Raw genomic sequence first — 23709 nt, forward strand, 5'->3', positions numbered from 1 at the left:
ACGCCAGGCTCACAGCGTGCTGCAACTAATAAACCATAAGTTTAACAAAACTACTGCATAGTTCATAGAAATTACTCATGGCTGTCAGCACTGCATGACGCCGTTCTTAGGAAAATGTTCACAAATGGTCAAATAGACGTCTGTGCACTGCCAGAAGCTGGGTGGGAACGATGAGAAGTGTATGATGCTGATTCGTCAGCATCATACGCTTCCATTCACAACGCCCAGCTAGTAAAAGAAGTAAACACGCCCAGATGTTACGAACACAATACACGCCCAGTTGGAAATACGAAAAAAAAAAACTCGCCCAGTTGTCCATTTCAAAGCTCATTTGCATATATATATATATATATATATATATATATATAATTTATATTCGCTCATAACTTGGCCAAAAATGAACGTTTTTCAAAAAAACAAAAAACTTTACTGTTCTCTACATTGCAGCACCGATCACCTGCAATAGGAGATAGGGATTTGAGAATCTGGTGACAGAGCCTCTTTAAGTGTTGCTAAAGGCAGTCTGGCTACTTAGTTGGCAGTGTTTGGCAAACACAAGAATGTCAAGATTGAGCAGCCCCTTTTTTGATAGTGCCACAGTGCCCACTGTAGATAGTGATACACATACACCCCTCCCCCTATAGGTAGCTCCCTCAGGCTGGGGATTCCACTCCTAGAGCATTGCCCACGCTCTGGCAGGAGAGACCTCTCCTGGTGCAGCCCCTGATGTCACTGTCCCTATGTGGACAGTGTCCAAAGAGCGTATGGGCAGCATAGCAGAACATAAACCTCTAGGGTATCAGGGTGCAAGCCTCCAGGGATCCGACTTGCAAATCCCCAAATGTAAACGAAATAGAAAGAAGAGGCAGCACTCCAAAGTTCGTATCAAAATGGTATTTATTCACCATCGGTGCAAAAAGATCGCAACGTTTCAGCTGCTCCATGCAGCCTTTGTCAAGCAAAGCCAAGCATTTTGATACGAACTTTGGAGTGCTGCCTCTTTCTATTTCCTTTCGCCTATATAGACAGTAACGTCAGGGGCCACCTCTAGGAGCGGAGTTCCTGGCCAGAGTATTAACGCTGTGGCCAGGGATTCCAGTCCAGGAGAAGCCGCTGACCAGACAGTGACGTCAGGGGCCACTCCAGGAGAGGAATCCCGTGCCAGAGCATCGGCAACTCTCTAACTGGGGATTCCACTCCTAGAGGGAGCCCCATTGGAGCTATCTAAGGGAAGGGGGGGGGTGTAGTGATGACAGGGTTGGGTGTGTGGGGCACTATATACAGGGGGGTGGCACTTTCTACAGGGGGGGTGTGTGTGTGTGTGTGGTTCTCCTCCTTCGGCCTGCTGTTCCGAGGATGTCTTGGGAACTTCGGTGGCCTGCGGCCTGCAGATGACCGCATCAGGGGCCACATGATTGAGACCCCTACTCTAAGAATACAATTTTTATCTTTTTGCCTTACGCTGTTGGTTGCACTAAAACTATACATGAAGTTTTATTTTTATTTTTTTACATTAACGAGTTGATGTATGCAAACATATTGCATGTTATATACCATGCAATTTTTTTTTTTTTTTTTTTTTTTTACGTTTACACAAAACCGGCCAATGTATCCCAGCTGTCTACACAGTTTATTCATTTTTTCGCTTTTAAACCCTAAGAGTATGTTCACATGGCCTAGTTTGAAAAACGGCCACGTAAAAAAAACAACCACTTCTTCGGCCGTTTTTGGAGCCATTTTTCATACTCTATAGAAAAACCGCTCTAAAAACGCCACGTCAATCGCAAGTGGCTCAAAAACCTGACATATGCCACTGTTTAGGCATACAGTGACATACTTAGCCCATAGTCTTCCATTGGGGGGGAAAAAAACGTATTCAGCGAGACATTCTTTTGGCATCCTTTAAGTCAATGGAGCCATGTGGATACATATTTGGATGCCTAATGGACACTGCAAATAAGTGTGACCTAGACCCCTAGCTAAACCAGGAGAGGGTGCAAAACATGGAAGAGGTGCATATTTTTTGTTTCTACGTTTTGTCCATTTAGGTTCCACTGCTGGTTTTGGCTTTAAAATACACCTGTGTGAAAGTGGCCTTAAAGGGGTTGTCCCACAAAACTCATGTATCCATAAGGAGTATGGGGAACGAAAGTCCCTCGAAGTGCACCATGAGAAGCATGGGACTTCAGGGTTGTGTCCGGCTTGTATGACGGGAAGCTCCATAGAAATGAATGGGGCGCCTGTCACGCATGCGCACAAGCGAGTCCAGCGCTCCACTAATTTCTATGGAGCTGCCAGACACAGACCCCGGAAGTCCCATGCTTCTCATGGAGCACTTCAGGGGACTTTCAGTCCCCCATTCTTCTTATAGCTGGGGGTCCCAGCGGTCAGACCCCCAGCTATCACACATGTATCCCCTATCCTGTAAATAGGGGATACATGTGTTTTGTTGGACAACCCCTTTAAAGAAAATTATACATTGCCACTGTACACCTTTTTGTTTAATGTTCATTTCTGGAGTGCATTTGTATACTTTGGGTAAGTCTACGATATGTGGTGTGAAAGGGACCTTTGTACAATTTTTTTTCATTTTACAATTAAGTTTCTAAAAGTGGTGTGAAATTAGACAAAGTGTGCAAATGTATGGCGCTGGTTTGCTTAAATCGTGTGTTTTTTGTTTTTTTTGTCAAATTTTATTTTTTTTAATTGTAATGTTGGGCCTGAATTGCATAGCTGTACACACTGAATGTGCTGCTGTATGGTGCCTCTGTACAGCAACAAACTCTCCTGGAGGCAAAGCGGTCTAGGGCATTATGGGCCAACAGCTGCTCAATAGCTTGTTATCTCTTTTTTTTTTTTTTGTTTTTTTTTTTTTTTTTTTTAAATTGAGCATATATTTTCCTTTTAGGTTTGCTGTGAATTTCCAGTGTGGTCAAGCTGAAAATGATGATATTGCCTTCCATTTCAATCCACGTCTTGATGGCGGACTTGTTGTTTGCAACACCATGGAACGAAAAAATTGGGGGAAGGAAGAGCACAAGCGCGAATTGCCATTTCATAAGGGACAACCTTTTGAAATCCGGATCCTAGTTACAAACCATGAATATAAAGTAGGTTTGCATAAAAAAGCAAAACTGTGGCTTATTTTATTTTTCTTGAAAGCGTTAGGCCCCATGCACACAAATGTGCTTTTGTGGCCACAATTCCCCCGAAAATCGAAGGGAGAATTGCAGCCCCATTCATTCATATGGGGCCATGCACAAGACAGTAGTTTTTAGTCTGTGCATGGCCCGGGAGCCCGCACCGCAGAAAGAACGGACATGTCTTCTGCGGTCCGGGCTCATTGAAAATAATGGCCATGTGCATTGCCCGCGATTTGCTTGTGGCTGACAGTCCGCTGCCGGCCGACCCGAAAATCACGGGCGTGCACATGGCTACGGTTGTGTGCATCAGGCCTTAGCCTAGAATATCACTGCTGAAATATGATGTGTGAATTTGTTCTATTGTTAGCCATCCGCATGTTTTAATTATTTGCTAAAGTGATGGGTCATAAGATGTTAAGCTTGACTCTGTTTTTGAGGAAAAAATATATAAAATGATCATTAACCCCTTAGGGACCAGCCCATTTTAGGCCCTAATGACCAAGCTATTTTATTCGTTTTTCTATAGTCTCATTCAAAGAGCTATAACGTTTTTATTTTTTCATCTACATAGCTGTATGAGGACTTGTTTTTTTGCGGGATTAGTTGTGCTTTTTAATGGCACCATTTTTGGGTACATATAATTTTTATATTAACCTTTTTGGGGGGGATTATAAAAAAAACCTGAAATTCCGCCATTGTTCTATGCGTTTTTAAATTGACGCCGTTCACTATGCGACGTAAATAACATGTTACCTTTATTCTTTGGGTCGGTACGATTACGGCGATACCACATATGTAGAGGTTTTTTTATGTTTTACGACTTTTGCACAATAAAAACACTTTTGAACTAAAATTATTTGCTTTTGCATAATCGCTTTCCAAGAGCCGTAATTTTTTTTATTTTTCCATCAATGTAGTGATTTTTTGGGCTTGTTTATTATGACTTTTTTGGGGGGCAATGGAAAAAAATTGCAATTTCGCCACTTTTTTTTGCGTTTTTTTTTTTTTTTTTTACGGTGTTCACTTTGCGGTTTAAATTACATATTAACTTTATTAATGGAGTCATTACGGTCGCGGCGATACCACATATGTGTACTTTTTTTTTTTTTTTTTTTTTTTTTTTTTTTTCCACTTTTACTAAATAAAACCACTTTTTATGGAAAAAAATGGTTTTATTTTTTTTTTTACTGTACTTTTTATTAATAATCTTTATTTCACTTTGACTTATTTTATTAGTCCCACTAGGGGACTTTACTGTGCGATGTTCCGATCGCTGCTATAATGCTTTGGTATACTTCGTATACCAGAGCATTATTGCCTGTCAGTGTAAATCTGACAGGCAATCTGTTAGGACGTGCCTCCGGCGCGTCCTAACAGGAATATGTCCAGGGCAGACCTGGGGGCTTTTATCAAGCCCCCGGCTGCCATGACACCCCATCGGAGACCCGCGATTTCATTCGCGGGCCGCCGATGGGTGACAGAGGGAGCTCACTCCCTCTGTTAACAAAGTTAAATGCCGCGGTCGCTATTGACGGCGGCATTTAACGGGTTAAACAGCCGCGATCTAAGTAAACTTCGATCGCGGGCGTTTGATGACAGCTGAGCTCCTGCTCCGACAGCAGAGCCCCGGCTCCTGCCTGCACGGGAGACCCGTGCAGGACTTAGACTAGGCTGACGTGAAAAGGCGTCAGCCTAGCCTAAAGCCCATTAGTGACCGACGTAAAAAGGCGTATTAGTGGTCACTAAGGGGTTAAAGCATTTCTGTTGCATACTGATGTATATCAGTTAGGGTATGTTCACACGCCTTATTTTCGGGCCGTAAACGGCTTGAAAAACAGCCTAAAAATCGGAAGCAGAACGCCTCAACATCTGCCCATTGATTTCAATGGGAAAACGGCGTTCTGTTCAGACGGGGCATTTTTTACGTGGCCGTTTTTAAGAAAACGGTATGTAAAAAGCGCATGTCACTGCTTCAGCTGTTTTTGGAGTTGTTTTTCCATAGACGCTGTAGAAAAACTGCCCCAAAATCGTCTGTAAAAAAACGCGAATGGCTTAAAGAACGTCTGAAAAATCAGGAGCTGTTTTCCCTTGAAAACAGCTCTGTATTTTCAGACTTTTTTGAGTTTGTGTGTGCACGTACTCTTAGGGTTAAAGCTTTTTGTAAATAACTGACTTTAAAGTGTATCTCCACCTTCTATTATGTCGTGTTTAGGTAAAAACTTCTGTGCGGTTTTATTTCTTTATATATCTTTATAGCAGTTGAGATCTGTTTTTCTGATAGAGCTCCAAATCCCCTGCATAGACAGATTTAACCCCTTAGTGACCAGCCTATTTTAGGCCCTAATGACCAAGCAATTTTTTTTGTTTTTCTATAGTCCCATTTAAAGAGCTATAACTTTTTTTTTTTTTTTTTTTTTCTTCTGTCGACATAGCTGTATGAGGACTTGTTTTTTGCGGGATTAGTTGTACTTTTTAATGGCACCGTTTTGGGATAGATATCATTTTTCGATTAACATTTTTTTGGGGAGAATAGAGAAAAAACCTGAAATTCCGCCATTGTTCTATGCGTTTTTAAATTGACACCGTTCACTGTGCGGTGTAAATAACACGTTACCTTTTATTCTATGGGTCGTACGATTATGACGATACCACATATGTAGAGGTTTTTTATGTTTTACTGCTTTTGCACAATAAAAACCCTTTTGAAGTAAGATTATTTATTTTATCGTCTCTTTCCAAGAGCTGTAATTTTTTTACTTTTCCGCCAATGTAGTTATATGAGGGCATGTATTTTGCGGGACAAGATGTAGTTTTGATTGGTACTATTTTGGGGTACGTGGGACTTGTTTAACTTTTATTATGACTTTTTTTGGGGGGGGGGTAACGGAAAAAAAAATAGCAATTTTGTTTTTTTTGTTTTTTTTTTTTACGGTGTTCACCTTGTGGGTTAAATTACATGTTAACTTTATTGTTTGGGTCATTACAGTTGCGGCGATACCGAATGTGTAGTTTTATTTTTTTTTATTTTTTTTTTACACTTTTACTAAATAAAACCACTTTTTATGGAGAAAAAAAATGTTTTTATTTGTTTTTATTTTAACTGTCATTTTTCTTAATCTTTATTTCACATTACTTATTTTATTAGACCCACTAGGGGACTTTACTATGCGATCTTTAGCCAATCACTATACCAAAGCATCATTGCCTGTTAGTGTAAACCTGACCCGCAATCTATTAGGACGTTCCTCTGGCGTGTCCTAGTAGGCATATGCCCAGGGCAGACCTGGGGGCCTTTATCAGGCCCCCGGCTGCCGTGACACCCCATCGGAGACCGGCGATTGCATTTGCGGGCCGCCGATGGGTGAGAGAGAGAGCTCCCTCCCTCTGAAAATGATTTAAATGCCGTGGTCGGTATTGACTGTGGCATTTAACGGGTTAAACACCCGCGATCAAAGTAAACTTTGATCGTGGCCAGTGGAGCAGGAGCCCGGCTGCCATCAGACAGCTGAGACCCAGCTCCAGCCTGCACGAGACACCCATGCAGGACTTCAACTGGCCACCGTGAAAAGGCGGCGGCCTAGCCTAAGGCCCCTTAGTGACTGCCGTGAAAAGGCGTATTGGTGGTCACTAAGGGGTTAAAAGCTAACTTGCTGGCTTCCAGAATTTGACACTAGAGGGAGTTTACTGCATACTGTTATCATTGAGGTAATTCTATAACTGTATTCAGTTGGCTCCTAACCTCCCTCAAGCCGCAGCGTGTAATGACTGAAATTGGTGAATGAACAACTTTTATCTTTACATCTTGGGGCACTGTCTCATACCTCTGTTTTGCTATAAGGGTAGATTCACACGCAGCAGCTTCCGTTGCAGGAATTTTCTGCGACTGAAAATCTGTTCCGTTCATTCCTGAACGGGGCTGTTTCTGCAGCAGGTGCAGATATTTCTGCAAGATCCAGTCAGATGAATGGAACTGATTTTCAGTCGCAGAAAAATTTTGCAACAACCTCTGCCACGTGTGACTGCACCCTAAGCCATCGTTCACACAGTTCATAATTTGAATGTTTTTTTTTTTGTTTTTTTTTTTTAAGACCGGACCGGAACAGAAGAAATGTATAAGGGAAGGCTTTATAAATCTACTCTCCTGGATCCAGTTTTGGCTTAAAAAAATGCAGGCAAAATCTTCAGCAAATCTGCACTGTGTGAACAAGGCCTTAGGCCCCATTCACACAACCGTAGAATCCGTAATTACGGACCCACTCATTTCATATACCCGACTGACCTCTACCCATATATTTATGGCGCGGTGTCCATGCCGTAGAAACCTTTGATAAGAAATAGGACATGGCCTAAGTTTTTTAAACTTTTTCTTTTACGGACTGTGCTCCCGTAATTTTATAATGGGAGCCCAGCCCAGAAAAGTGGACGACTGTTCTGGTCGGCCGTGCCCATAATCACTGTTAATACGGGCACAGGGACTGTTAATATGGGCACGGTTGTGGGCATTGGGGCCTGAGGGTATGTGCACACGACCTCTTTTCAGATGTAATGGAGGCGTTTTACGCCTCGAATTACGCCTGAAAAGACGGCTCCAATACGTCGGCAAACATCTGCCCATTGCTTGCAATGGGTCTTACGACGTTCTGTGCAGCCGAGCTGTCATTTTACGCGTCGCTGTCAAAAGACGGTGTGCGTAAAATTACGGCCGCGTCAAAAGTGCAGGACACTTCTTGGGATGTAATTGGAGCCGGTTTTTTTATTGACTCCAATGAAAACCAGCTCCAATTACGTCTGTGAAAAACGCGTGCACTTGTAAAAACGTCTGAAATTCAGGAGCTGTTTTCTCCTGAAAACAGCCCCATAATTTCAGACGTATTTGGCGTTGTCGTGTGCACATACCTTTACTGTTGGAATCGGGATCCTTGAAGGTGTACACCCAAATTTGATTGGAACTTAGTGCCCTTAAACTTTTTTTTATTTTTGTTACGCTTTTTATCTAAAGGTGTTTTCTTTAAAATCTGTCTCTGTAGGGACTTTGGAACTCTGTACCAGGAAAACCAAGCTCTGACTACTAGGCAGGTCTATTTAAAAATTAATCAGCACAGAATTTCAAACCTATTTTATATTTGAAAAAAAAACACAACGTGGAAATTCACACACTAGGCTGTAACTGCTGTCAAACGACGACGCGTAAATGACAGGTTGTCTGCACAGTACGTCGGCAAACCCATTCAAATGAATTGGCAGATGTTTGCCGACGTATTGTAGCCCTATTTTCAGACGTAAAACGAGGCATAATACGCCTCGTTTACGTCTGAAAATGGGTCTTGTGAACCCAGCCTGACAGGTTATCTTGTGTGCATGAGCTCCAAAACTGTGACTGGATATAGTTTACAGTTGTAGCAGAGAAGGATTTAACATTTTTATAATGCTGCTTACATACTGTATTTGCATCTGTGTGAGGTCTTTCTATTCTGTGGCAAAAATCGGGATCAGAGCCTATTAGAGGGGTAGCAGGAACAGTTTTCCCAAAATAAATGGTTGTGTTTTTGATTTTAAGGGTATGTTCACACTGCCTATTTTCAAGCCTTTTTGTCGGGCCGTAAATGGACGAAAAATTGGAAGCAGAACGCCTCCAAACATCTGCCCATTGATTTCAATAGGAAAAACTGCGTTCTGTTCCGACGGGCCATTTTTACGCGGCTGTTATAAAAAAAACGGCAGCGAAAAAAGTGCATGTCACTTCTTGGGATAGTTTTTGGAGCTGTTTTTCATAGACTATATTGAAAATCGCGAGTGGCTTAAAAAAAGTCTGAAAATCAGGAGCTGTTTTCCCTTGAAAATAGCTCTGTATTTTCAGACGTTTGTGTGTGAACATACCCTAACATGACCAGTTTGTTTCCATTGAAAATAAACTCCTCCAGCGGTGTCTGTTTCGCATGTGTTTGGGGAGATGGCTATTTAGCTAAACAGCCATCTAAAGTGTATGGGCAACTTTTCAGTTCTCACTTAGGGCCACGCAGTTCACTGAGTTTTTTTGACGTGGAAACTGTGTTGCAAAACATGTCCGAAAATGCTTCCCATTGATTTTCAATGAGTGGCAGAGGCGTTTTTTTTTCCCCGTGAGCAGGAATAAGGGACATGCCCTATCTTCGGACATTTACACCTCTGACCTCCCATTGACCTCAAATGCAGAAAGCATATTTCGCGACGTTTTATGGCCGCGGGCAAAAACACAACGAAAAATCTGCCTCAAAATTCCGTTTGGAATTTTGAGGCAGAATTTCCTCCTGCAAAAAAACTCCATGTGAACCCAGCCTTCATTTTCCAAGTGAGAATTACTTGAATGTAAAATGTCTTCTCTTCCAGGTTTCTGTGAATAGACATCACTTTTTGGAGTATCACCACAGAATTCCTCTGCACCGAGTCAACACTTTAGCAGTAAAGGGCTGTGTTAGTCTAATAAGTGTTGAGATACAAGCACAAGGGGTAAGTAATATTGTACAGCTGTTTTTTAAATTCTCATTTTGTATACTTTTTTTTTTTTTTTATTTTTTTTTTCTCTCATTCGTCAGAATTTTTCCTTTAGGGTAAGTTCAGATGTATTGAGAAGACGGCACTCTGTATTCACTTGAGTGTCGGGGGTTATTAGGTCTTCATTTTGCTCCATTGAAAAAAATTTTTGGGAATTCATTAAGAATGTGGTATGCTGCAGTAAAAAAACAAACTAAGCATGCCCTAAAAAATGTTAATTTCAGTGGCATTGTATGAATGGGATCCTAAAAAACCCATTAACACTACATTATAACCTCTGACAAAATGTAGCCAAAATTGTGTGCTTAGTATTTTTTTTTTTTTTATGAATAATAAATTGAAACTATACTTTATAGTCTGTTTGTTTCTTTTCTAGAGTGGATTTCTCAATCCTGCTTTTCCAGGTGGACAAATGCAAAATGTAAGGTTTACCATTAAGCCGATACAGCTTAAAATAGTTTACTATTCTTTCCACAAAATGTCTGTATCCTGTGTGGCCACGTGTCATCCTGGATATCCAACCTCATATTTAACAGGTGTCCAGGTTTTCATGAGTTCATTCTGGATTCTTGACTGTCCTGAAATGGAACACTGATCCTTCCTTTCTTCTATTTGATTGGCTGTTCACATATAGATCTGTGTTTGAGAAGTGTGGTGTCTTATAGTGCACAATGGCTGCCATATTTATAATAGTCTGTCCAGACAATGGCTATCCCCTCCCCTTCCCCCCCCCCCCCCCCTCCACTGCCAAGAAAAATCAGATCATGCATGGCATAATGATGTTCACTATAGTCTAGGCTTACGTGCTTTACTTGTTGTTAATGCCCCAATTCGTGAAGAATAAAAATGATGATCTGTATTCTTTCTCATTCTGGAGATACAACCCATCCATACACGCATGAATAATTCCATATCTGCCCCCACGTACTGTCTTAGAATGTGAATCACCACATCAATGTTCATCATGTTGCTCAGTGACTGTGCAATAACTTGGGTACTGTATCTATAGAATAATTGATCAGATCTTGTTAACGGTTTGACCTTGGAGAAATTTCATTTAAATTCAGCCATGATATTTACTTTCATCTTCTGATCCTTTTAGCCAGCATATCCACCACAGCCAGGGTTCCCACCACAACCAGGGTTCCCACCGCAGCAGTTTCCTCCCAGTGCTGGATGCAATGTAAGCTTTGAGTAGAAGACCATTTTTTCCTCTGAATAATAATACCAATAACGATCTTTGTCTTTTTCTTATATAGTGTGGTATGTATGTCATATATTCTCTAAAGATCAATAACTGGAAGTAATTGAAAAGGTTTTCCCCATTGCAGAAAGTGACGGCATAGGATCAGACAGTCTTGAGCCCTGCAAATCCTGAGAATTTAATTTTTATTTTTTGTTTTTAACCTACCAGGGAATTACCGCACAGCCCCAAATTAAATAGGGTGGGTTGCTGTTCTGGGAAAAACTGAAGAGTTGTTGGGAGGGCACTGAATTTGGATCCAAAAGTGATCGAGGCAGCACTCTCCCCAATGATTGACTTGCGGTTTAAAGCTAAATTTACATGGAATGAACATGCTGCAAATTTTCTGTGTAGCAAATTCACAGCAGACTATACTCCCACCCACATGGAGATTTGAACTTGCAGATTTTAAAATCTGCAGCATGCTCATTCTGTTTTGGATGTTCACTGCGGACTGTAAAAAGGGTAAAATTCCTAGAAAAATACGCACATAAGGGTATGTTCACACGGCTTAGCAAAATACGTCTGAAAATACGGAGCTGTGTTCAGGCGTAAACAGCTCCTGATTTTCAGACGTTTTTGTAGCAACTCTCGTTTTTCGCGTCGTATTTTACGGACGTTATTGGAGCTGTTTTTCAATGTAGTCAATGAAACTGCTCAAAACATCCCAAGAAGTAACCTGCACTTCTTTGACGCGGGCATCTTTTGACAGTGACTCGTAAAATTACACCTCGTAGGAACAGAACATCGTAAAACCCGTTGAAAGCAATGGGCAGATGTTTGTAGGCGTAATGGAGCCGTTTTTTTCAGGCGTAATTCGAGACGTAAAAACGCCCAAATTACATCTGAAAACAGTGCGTGTGAAACCCTGCGGAAAATATGCAGAATTTCCGTCCTGTGTGAATCTAGCCCAAATGAACGAACCTCCTAGCCGCCAAAACTTATGAACCAAGGTCAAAGAAGGGGTCAGCACTCCAATGAAGGTGATATCCTTTACAAATACATTTATTCGTTGTCCCATGTCAAACAAAACACCGATATGCAATAGGCATTCCAATTCAACCCAAGGTGTTGGATGGGGTTGAGGTCAGGGCTTTATGGAGGACACTAGTTCTTCCACACCAAACAATGTCTTATTCACCTTTGTGCAAAGGGGCACAGTCATGTTTATACAGGAAAAGGCCTTCCCCCCCCCCCCCCCCAAACTGTTGGCAGGATACAATTGTCTAGCCTTAATATTACCCTTCACTGGAAATAAGTGGCCTAGCCCAAACACTGGAAAAAAAGCCCCAGCCCATTATCCGCTAAACCGGACTATAGGGAGCGTTCGCCTGGCATCTACAAAAACCATTATCCTCCAACAGACTGCCAAATAGTAAGACGTGATTCATCACTCCCAAGATCACGTTACCAATGCTCCAGAGTCTAGTGGCAGCATGCTTTATACCACTTCAGCCGACGCTTGGCATTGCACGTGGTAATCATAGGCTTGTGTGCAGCTTGTCGACCATGGACACCCATTTAATGAAGCACCGTTCTTCTGCAGATATCACTTTTAGAGGCAGTTTGGTACTCTAAACAATATGTTTGATAACAACGGTCCCTTTTGTGTTTTTGAGCTTCAGAGCAGGTATAGGAAAGGCATAGAGTGCTGGATTATTCTGTTAAAGACAAAAATAAAATGCAATGCAATTGCACCTCACCGCTCAATGCTCTTAAAAAAAAACAAAAAACTGATGCTATCTTATCGAGATGCCACTGAATACACCACGGGGTAGACTTAAAAGGTTTCCTGTCACACTACTGTGTTGCACTTCCTCTGCCCATTGGTTCCTCTAGTTCTCCAAGTTGAAGACACCCCAGGATAAGACAAAGTATCTTCCCTTTCACGGATACTAGATAAGGCAAAGACGACTGCACGTAGTGTGATACTGTAACCACTTATAAAGGAAATCCAGCTTTATTGTAATCTCAAAGTATCCAATATAAAACAAGCATGTATAATGATAAAATGCGACACGCCTCATTTCTGCCCAACTCTGGGATTCACCTTCTCTGCTCCTGAGGCATTCAAGATGCAGATGCTACAGTGATGTGAGAGCAAACCTTTTGAGTCTGGTGGTGTCTATAGTAGCATTGCGATAAGACATCAGAACTGCATAGTTTGAGCAGTTTGTTGGATCACTCCCTTCCGAGTACCAGAGTATTTGTCCCATTCACTTCAGCTCTAGGTTGCCCCCCCCCAAAGTATAATACGTTGCTTTTTTTTTTAGTCTTTTTGGTTTACTACCAATGTTTGTTTATGGAGATTGCATGTCTGTGTGCTTGATTCCTTTACCTGTTTTCAATTGGTGTGGCTAAAACACCTGAACCTAATAATTAGGAGGCCCTCCACATACTTTTGGCCATATATTTTATTTTGTAAAATAAAATAAATACACATTAGGGCTCATTCAGACCAGCGTAAAACTCGTCTGTGCTGTGCATGAAAATCACACACCGCACACTGACCCATTGATTTCAAAGGAGCCATTCACACATGCAGGAGTTTTCACGCAGCGAGTGTCTGTTGCGTGAAACTCACTGCATGTCCTATATTGGTGCATTTTTTTATTTTTTTTTGTATTTTTTTTCTTCACGCGCCTACGTGCCCATTTAAGTCAATGGGTGCGTGAAAGCCGGATGCACTTTGATGTGTTTTGAAAGTGCGTGAAACACGTGCCACTCGCAAACACACTGATGCATAACGCAGCACACAAGGACTAGATTTACACACTGTTTTCACGTGCGTGAATCTTATACGCTCGTTTGAATGTAGCCTTACTTTCAATAAAATAAGTAATTAGATTTGTCGTTTTTTTTTTTTTTTTTCTAACTTCTTTCAGAAAATTTACAGATGTGTTTCCTTTGCAGCCTGCTCCATTTAATCCTGGCATGTGTCCCCCAGCAAATTATGTAAGTACACAATGTAGAGAACAATGTACACTGTGTCTGTATATAAATGTGTCGCGTCTCCTGAAGTGTCGCTTTAATAAATGTGTACTCCCCATGAAATAATAATCCTGAAGCATCTTTTCTTAGATGGAATAACAGAGGAACATTGCACATTGTACAGTTCTAAGAAACGATGCTCCAGCGTTGTTTCATGGGAAATACACATTTTTACTAAAAAGGACATAACCCAGGTAATGTTACAACAAATACTAGAACTTCGTGTAGAAATAAAATTTTCTCTTTAGTACCAATCCACAAAGTCACATTTATGCTTCCAACAAATGTAACAAGGGGTTCTCCAGGACTTTGATGGCCTATCCTAAAGATATAGGCCTCTTTCGCACTAGTACTTAGGTCCGTATTTGGTATCCGAATTTGAAAGCCAAAACAAGAAGGGGAACATAAATAGAAAAATGATAATTGAACTATATTTGCACCTCTTCCGTGTTTTGGCTTTCAAATACTGATTCAAAACGCTGACAAATACTTTTTTGTGTAAAAGTGGGCATACCTTGGAATTCTAGATTTTAGGCTTAAAATATATATTGGTTAATTATTGAGCCACATCCACCTTATTCTTCTTCCAATGCCTAGAGAAAGTACTAACCGGGCACAATTCACCTATAGTGCCCACCTTCCCGTGACTTCTTCGATTTGGGGTTGAAGGTTCTTGGCTGGCCCCAAGACTTCAGTGCCCCTAGCTAGCAGAGTGGTTGACTATATGCATAACATTATCGGGATGGTAACTACAAATGATTGGTAGATTGGATTGGAGATACTTTTGCTAAGGAGAACAGCCAACTGTAAAAAAACAAAACTATTTTGAGGGGAGAGAAGGACTTGCATAATAAGGGATCCGCAACAGGGATGTAGCAGAGTCTGGTTCTCTGTATAGTTCAAGAGGGTAGTCCGACAATCCAGGCTTCAACAACAGCAATGTTGCAGAGTTGAGTACATGCTACAGTTCTGGATTTCGGGTTAAAGAGTAGGGCACAGGTAGATACTATCTAAGCCAGTTAGAGCAGCTAACCATGTTCTGTTGCTTTAAAAGAGGTACCTAGCACTCCCACTGGTGGGACTGCCGTGTGTTCTGTGTATTCACTGCCCGAGATCCCTGTTACAACTCTTTATGGCTTAGCCAGTTCATTCAATATGACTTATCAAAAACAAGTTGTGGCATAATACAATAATGGACTATGGAGGACAGCTGAGTTTACCATGTGGTATAGGACCTAATAATTAACCCTACTTTGTTGTTCATGCAGACAATCCCATACAAATCTAACATCTATGGAGGCTTGTTTCCCTCCAAGGTGATTGTCATCAGAGGAGCTGTTGGTGCACACCACCCTAAAAGGTATTTATTTAGCTTAAACACCACCAACCTATTCATCAGTGCTATACAGAGTTGATCACTCACATCCGTCTCTGTGCTCTATGTGGCTCACTAACTATTTTAGTATGGCACATGCACTATGGTCATTTTACTAGAAATCCGATCAGTATGTTTTTGGGGTTTGGGAGAAAACCGGATTACTCAGAGGAAACCCACGCAAACACTGAGAGAACGTACAGACTCCATGAAGATGCTGTTAGTCAGATTGCAATCTACCACTCCAAGTGTTAACCGTTGAGCCACTGTGCTAACATTGGTTATGTAATAGGAGATTCTCATTGAAATGTGGAAGACGGGATGTTCTTGAAGGATATTCAAGCAAAAGTTAATTGTCAGATGTGCAATCAAAGTATGTAGGTCTAGATAAAATTATCATCGTTGCTAAATGTCTCTCCTTAGATCTACCCATTAGTACTGTTTTAAAGAGGCTCTGTCACCAGATTTTGCAACCCCTATCTGCTATTGCAGCAGATAGGCATTGCAATGTAGATTACAGTAACGTTTTTATTTTTAAAAAACGAGCATTTTTGGGCAAGTTATGACCATTTTTGTATTTATGCAAATGAGGCTTGCAAAAGTACAACTGGGCGTGTATTTGTGTAAATCGGGGTGTTTTTACTTCTTTTACTAGCTGGGCGTTAGGAATGGGAGTGTATGATGCTGACGAATCAGCATCATCCACTTCTGTTCGTTAACACCCAGCTTCTGGCAGTGCAGACACAGCGTGTTCTCGAGAGATCACGCTGTGACGTCACTCACGTCCTGCATCGTGTCGGCACCAGAGGCTACAGTTGATTCTGCAGCAGCATCAGCGTTTGCAGGTAAGTAGCTACATCGACTTACCTGCAAACGCCGATGCTGCTGCAGAATCAACTGTAGCCTCTGGTGCCGATGTGTCCTCGCTCGTCCGACACGATGCAGGATCTGGGGCCGGAAGTGAGTGACGACACAGTGTGATCTCTTGAGAACACGCTGTGTCTGCTCTGCCAGAAGCTGGGCGTTGTGTAGGGAAGTGGATCATACTTCCCTTCAGAACGCCCAGCTAGTAAATGTAGTAAAAACGCCCCGATGTACGCACATAATACACGCCCAGTTGGACTTTTACTTTAAACACGCCCAGTTGGACTTTAGCAAGCCTCATTTGCATAAATACAAAAATGGTCATAACTTGGCCAAAAATGCTCGGTTTTTAAAAATAAAAACGTTACTGTAATCTACATTGCAGTGCCAATCTGCTGCAATAGCAGATAGGGGTTGCAAAATCTGGTGACAGAGCCTCTTTAAGCAATGCTTTAATGAGTGGTTGCATAATTTTTGACTATATTCATAACCTTTTTGCATCCCATGACATTGTATTACCCATAGGATTCTTAGAACTTCTATTATATAGATTCATATACACACAGAGTGATCTACTTCCAGCTTTTATTTTTTTATTTTAATCTTGATGAGTATGGCTAATGGTTAATGAAAACCCAAAATTTCTAGGCCAAATTTCAAAAATTACTTTTAATACCAAAATGTAGGCCTACTGAAAAGTATATGCACTCAATACTTGGTCTGAAATTTCCTGGTAGATGGCTGCATTGACTCTGGACATGATATAATGCAGTGGACCAACACTGTTGCTCAGCGGTCCAAAGTCCTGTTTTCAGATGAAGTAAGTTTTGCATTTCATTGGGAAATCAAGGTCCCAGAGTCTGGAGGAAGAGTGGAGAGGCGTCAATCCAAGTTGCTTGCGGTCCAGTGTGAAGTTTCCAGTGTCAGTGATGGTTTGGGGAGCCGTGTCATCTGCTGGTGTTGGTCCACTGTATTTTATATTAAAGAGGCTCTGTCACCAGATTATAAGTGCCCTATCTCCTATCTGATCGGCGCTGTAATGTAGATGACAGCAGTGGTTTTTATTTTGAAAAACTATAATTTTTGAGCAAGTTATGAGCCATTTTAGATTTAGTTTCTTAATGCCCAACTGGGCTTGTTTTTACTTTTGACCAAGTGGGTGTTGTAAAGAAGTGTATGAGGCCGACCAATCCGTGACTAATCAGTGTCCTATACTTCTCATTGTTCCAGCCCAGCATGATCCACAGCACAGTGAGATTGTGCAGTGAAAGAAGCCGGGCTGGAACAATGAGAAGTAAAAACACGCCCAGTTGGTCTTAAATTGCTCAAAAATTATTGTTTTTCAAAATATAAACCACTGCTGTTCTCTACATTACAGCGCCTATAATGTGGTGACAGAGCCTCTAAGTCCAGAGTCAACACAGCCATCTACCAGGAAATTTTAGAGCACTTCATGCTTCCCCCTGCTGACAAGCTTTATGGAGATGCTGATTTCATTTTCCAGCAGGACTTGGCACCTGCCCACACTGCCAAAAGTACCAATACCTGGTTTAATAGCCACAGTATCACCGTGCTTGATTGGCCAGCAAACTCGCCTGACCTAAACCCCATAGAGAATCTATAGGGTATTGTCAAGAGGAAGATGAGACACCAGACGCAACAATGCAGACGAGCTGAAGGCCACTATAAAAGCAACCTGGGCTTCCATAACACCTCAGCAGTGCCACAGTCTGATCTCCTCCATGCCACGCCACATTGATGCAGTAATTCATGCAAAAGGAGCCCCGACCAAGTATTGAGGGCATATACTGGACATACTTTTCAGTAGGCCAACATTTCGGTATTAAAAATCCTTTTTGAAATTGGGCTTATATAATCTAATTTTCTGAGACACTAAATTTTGGGTTTTCGTTAACTGTTCGCCATACTCAACATTAAAAGAAAAAAATGCTGGAAATTACTCTGTAATAAATCTATATAAAATGAGTTACTTTTTGAATTGAATTACTGAAATTAACTTTTTGATATTCTAATTCATTGAGAAGGACTTGTAGATGCTCCTTTTCGAGGCATAGCACATACTTCCTGCCTGGCAGAACTTTTACCACTGTGTGGCCCTGGCTCGCCTTCCCAACATCAGAATGGTCCTAAACGTCTTTGTTCAGGGGTGTATTCTGCTGTTGCCAGTAAAGTCCCTCACTATCAAGGAATAGCTACTTGAGCAATTCCCCAGAACGTATGCCTATGGAATTAGTATAAGAACGATTCCCTAATGCAGGAAACTGTCTGGATCAGGCGCACAAATAAATAAGCAGCCTCGAATCTGTCGCCACTCTGGTTGGCAGAGACTAAGGCACCCCCAAGGTTTTTACCTGCTGCAAGGCAGGTTGGATTTGGCTGCTTGCGACCCAGGTTGCTGCTGCAGAGCAAGAAATTAGACAAGAGGTGCACATGCAGGCTATACTAGAACAGAAAACCCTGGCAGACCAAGGGAGACGTCATATAAGCAGTCTAGTAACAAGGAGAGACGATGGAAGTCCAAGTCAGTCTTTCCTCTAGTTTAACCCTCTGCTTACCAAGTCCAAGAATTATGAAGCAGGTATGGTTCAGGGAGTAATCAGAGCTAGGACAGATACATGCATACACATGAAAATTCCAGGCAAAACAGAGACCAAGCCAGAGCTAAATATTCTGCCCAGAACCAGGGTTTGATGCAGAAAGAGATAGGATTGGCTCTGCATCACAAACCAGGAAGGACTGAGCAAACCCAGCAGCTAGGCTGGTAGTCACAGCTATCTTAGGTCTGGTTCACATGTAGCGTAAATACTGCAAATTTTCCGCAACGGATCTTGTTGGGGAAAATCGCAGCATAATACTGTAGCAACAGAGCTGATAAGATTTGAACAAATCTCATCCACTTGCTGTGTAAATGGTAAGTGGAAAAACTTGCCTACAGTATGTACATGTCCATTGTATTTGTGTAGTCTATGCGTTTTTTTTTTTTTGTTTTTGTTTTTTTTTCCGAGTTTTCTCCATTTAATTCAATGAGGAGGTAAATCCTGCAACAAATAGCAGATGTTGCAATTTATTTTTATTTTTATTTTATTTTTTTTGTGGCCTAAACTGCAATTCCACCGAAAAACTGCAACTCAGAAAAAAGTATAATTACCCAGAATTCCGTGCTTCTTCGTCCAGGCCGGCCTCCTGAGATGACCTTTCATCCCATGTGACCACTGCAGCCACTCGCAGGCTGCATCGGTCACATGGGATGAAACGTCATTCCAGGAGGCCAGTCTGCAGGGCTTGTACTGTATACTTGTACAGAGCATGTATAGTATATTTGTGGTTCTAACTCTAGCAGCTACTACTTGTGGGAATTTACAATAGACATATATATTTTTACAGCTTTTATTGAATTCAATAATCCAGAATCCTTTAACTCCTGAGCTTCCCCTATTGGTGGCTGCAGGAAGCTAGAGTTTTAGCTGTGTAAAGGGAAGCGGGGCATTTGAAGCTCTATTACAGGAAAAAAAAAACAGCTCTGACCCGTTTATAGATCTACTTTGAATGGAGAATAATTGTATTAACGTACTTTTTTAAAAACTTCTCGCCAGATTTCATGTCAACCTGAAATTCTCCGGAGGAATTGCCTTTCATTTCAATCCAAGATTTGATGAACACACTATAGTCCGAAACAGTTTTCTGAATAACAGTTGGGGAAAAGAGGAACGGCAAATGCCCAGCTGTGGAATGAGCTTTGCACCTGGACAGAGCTTTGTGGTAAGTGTAGTCAGAAATGGTTGTGCAATGGAATGATCACTGTAGCATTTGAGTATCATTTCATCTACAATATATGCAATATTTTTATTTTTTTATTTTTTTTTACAGATGGAAATAGTTTGTGAGCACCAGCATTTTAGAGTGAATGTGAATGGGAACCACGTGTGCAACTTCAATCACCGTGTGCCACATCTCCAGCAAATAGACACCCTGCAAGTTGAAGGCGATGTTGTGCTGCAGCACGTTCAAATTTAGACAACAATTTGATTATTGTGCTCCCCGCAATTACAACTGTTCTCTGTGGTTACCACTTTGCTACATCTATCTATTTAGCACATTTTGCATAATATGGAAAAATTAATTATTTACAGTATATCATGGCTTTATATGAAATATGATATGCATAATTAAAAGGTAAATATATTTTATAACATGGAAATAAAATAAATTTGAACCTAAAATTTTGAATTAAATTGCAAATGTTAAATTGTTTGCCTTTTTTCTTATTTTATATTTAAAATTGGCTTATTCAGTAGTATATAGTCTGAATTCTCAAATGACAATCATAGTAGTCCTCTGAGATTCATTGGCCTACACAAATATGTGTGCACCATTATTAGGCAAGTTTTATTTTTGAGGATTAATTTGACTGAATATTAACTTTTTGGATTGACAGACAGCACTGTAGTTAAACCTCGAACCTGAATATTTAAGAAAGTAAAGTGAGGTTTTGGCTTTCTTAGGATATCTATATGCATAATTATTGGGCAAATATTAGTGTGCAAAATTATTATGTAACTAAATAAGGCAAATTTTCACTTTTGGTTTCATCTGTTAACCCCTACCCGCACTAACCAGTAACTATAAGTCGTCGTGGGAGGTTACTTCCTGCACGAGGACGTATAGTTAGAGTCGTTCCTGGTGCACACGGTCGGCGACAAAGTGCACTGGGAACCGGGAGGTCAGCTGACACTCCACTCTTGCCGGCCAGTGTTCCTTTGCCGCTGATTTCGCCAATTAACCCCTCTGCTGTGATTGCCGCATTTTAGGGGTTTCTAGTACATCGGCAGACCCAGGTCTGAAATAGCTGTATTTGCCGATGGTTAGCATGCTAAACAATGGATGGAAGCCCATCAGGACCAGCCTATTGCTGATCCTGATAGGCTTCCAGTCAGTGACAGGAAGTCGCTGTCATTCCTGATTGCACACTGTCAGCGACAGTGTGCATCTGGAACCGGGAGGTCAGCTGACACTCCAGTATTGCCGATTAGCGCCTCATCGCCACTGATTAAGGCAATTAACCCCTTAAATGCGACAATCTATTGCGATCGCTGCACTTAGGGGACTTGTAGCACATCAGCAGCCCCATGCAATCATTGGGGTTGCCATGGCAACCGGAGGCCGGACAACGGCCTCTGGGTCTGCCATGTATGGAAGCCTATGAGGACCAGCCTCTGGCTGGTCATCATAGGCTTGCTGTCAGTGACACTGTTGTCACACTGACATTTGGCATACATTACACCACCTAGGTAGTGTAATGTATTCTAGCAGCGATCAGTGCTGCAGGTAAAAAAAAAAAAAAGTGTAAAGTAAAAAAAAATAGTTTATAATAGCAAAAAAATGTTTTTTGTTTTTTCCTATGTCTTTTGTAGGAAAGAAATGAATGTTAAGTACACCTATTTGGTATCCATCGCGTTCATAACGACCCAAACTACAACGTTATTTTTCCTGCACGGTGAACACCGCCAAAAAAATAAATAAAAAATGAACCTATGCCAGCATGGTTTTTTTTTTTTTGGTCCCCAAAAATTTGGTCAAAATAAAGTCAACACAATTATTTTTATAAAAATTTGATTTTTAGGCTGGATTCACACGACCATGTTACGTCCGTAATGGACGAAACGTATTTCGGCCGGAAGTCCCGGACTGAACACAGTGCAGGTAGCCGGGCTCCTAGCATCATAGCTATGTACGATGCTAGGAGTCCCTGCCTCGCTGCAGGACAACTGTCCCGTACTGTAATTATGTTTTCAGTACGGGACAGTAGTTCCACGGAGAGGCAGGGACTCCTAGCATCGTACATCACTATGATGCTAGGAGCCCCGCTCCCTGCACGGTGTTCAGTCCGGGACTTCCGTCCGAAATACGTTCCGTCCATTACGGACGTAACCTGGTCGTGTGAACCCAGCCTTATTGTGCAAAACATGGACACTATATACATATGGTATTGCCGTAATCGTATAGACTTAGAGAATAAAGTAAAACATTATTTCTTACGGCGTTCACCGTGCGCAATAAATTAAGAATTGAAAACGCCAAAATGGCTTTTTTTTTTTTTTGTGGTCCATTTAGCTCTAAAAAAAAAAACATGTGAAGTTGTATGTATCATAAAATGGTACCAATAAACTACAGCTCGTCCTGCCAAAAATAAGCCCTCACACCCCTCAATTGACCAAAAAATAAAAAAGTTATGTGGTGATAGAAAACAATTTTAATTATTTTTAACAAATCGTCTTTTCTTTGTAAAATATATAAAAAAAACCTATATAAATTTGGTATCACCGTAATCCTATAGAGACACAGAATAAAATAAAGTTGTAGTTTTTACCGCACGGTGAGACTCAAAAACAAAACCCCAAAAACAATGGAAGAATCGTTTGTTTTTTTCCAATTTCAGCCCGCAATTTTTTTTTATTTTTTTTAGTTTCTCAGTACATTATATGGTACTTTAAATGGTGTCAATACAAAACTACGACTCCTCCCGCAAAAAATAAGCCCTCACACCGCTCTATTGACGGAAAAATAAAAAAAGTTAGGGCTCTTGGAAAGTGGGAGTGAAAAAAGAAAATTAAAGGATCAGTCCTGAAAGGGTTAATTTCTAATAAACAAACATTTACTACATGTGGGGTGTTGCTGTACTTGGGAGAAAGTGCTTTTCAAATGTTGGTATTCTTTTTCTCGTCTCCCTTGTGAAAATGAGAAAATTCCACGTTTTAGTGGACACAAATTTTGATATTAATGGTTTCACGGCCTAATTCCACAAAAAAAACCTGTGGGGTCAAAATGCTAACGATACCCCTAAAAAAAATTCCTTGAGCGGTGTAGTTTCCAAACTGGGGTCACTTGTGAGGGATTTCCACTGTTTTGATCCCTCCAGGGCGTTGCAAACGCGACATGGCCCCGAAAACCATTCCAGCAAAATTTGCGCTCCAAAAGGCGCTCCTTCCCTTCAGAGCCCTGCTGTGGGTCCAAACATCAGTTTGTGACCACATATGGGGTATTGCTGTAATCAGGAGAAATTGCTTTACAAGTGTTGGGGTGCTTATTCTCCTTTTTATTCCTTGTAAAAATTTAAAAAATTCCATGTTTTAGCAGAAAAAAAAGATTTTCATCTTCAGTCTAACCCCCACTAAATTCAGCAAAAAAACAAACTGTGGGGTCAAAATGTTAACCTATACCGCTATAAAAATGCCTTGAGGGTTGTAGTTTCCAAAATGGGGTCAATTTTGGGGGGTTTCTAATATATAAGGCCCTCAAAGCCACTTCATAACTGAACTGGTCCCTGGAAAAAATAGCCTTTTTGAAGTTTTCTTGAAAATGCGAGCAATTACTGCTAAAGTTCTAAGCCTTTTAAAGTCCTAGGGAAAAAAAACAACTATGCAAACATAGTAGACATGGGAAATGTTAACTAGTAACTTTTTAGTGTGGTATTACCATTTGTTTTATAAGGTAGATACATTTAGAAAAATCCAAATTTTTGCAAATTTTCTCTAAAATGTGAA

The 23709-nt window shown here is 41.0% G+C and overlaps 1 protein-coding gene across 1 annotated transcript in view; it reads left to right on the plus strand.

Moving 5' to 3' along the window:
- The window catches only part of LOC142742747 (galectin-9B-like), a 32237-nt gene extending 11823 nt beyond the window's left edge, over positions 1-20414 (plus strand). Inside the window, exons 3-10 of the mRNA XM_075852834.1 lie at positions 2909-3110; positions 9510-9629; positions 10051-10095; positions 10777-10857; positions 13831-13872; positions 15177-15268; positions 19762-19927; positions 20036-20414. Coding sequence (XP_075708949.1) covers positions 2909-3110; positions 9510-9629; positions 10051-10095; positions 10777-10857; positions 13831-13872; positions 15177-15268; positions 19762-19927; positions 20036-20182 — 895 coding nt within the window. The 3' untranslated portion in view covers positions 20183-20414. The remainder of the gene's footprint in view (positions 1-2908; positions 3111-9509; positions 9630-10050; positions 10096-10776; positions 10858-13830; positions 13873-15176; positions 15269-19761; positions 19928-20035) is intronic.
- Positions 20415-23709: the final 3295 nt, after the last annotated feature.

The sequence above is a fragment of the Rhinoderma darwinii genome, chromosome 2 (assembly GCF_050947455.1).
Source record: "Rhinoderma darwinii isolate aRhiDar2 chromosome 2, aRhiDar2.hap1, whole genome shotgun sequence".
Lineage (NCBI taxonomy): Eukaryota > Metazoa > Chordata > Amphibia > Anura > Rhinodermatidae > Rhinoderma > Rhinoderma darwinii.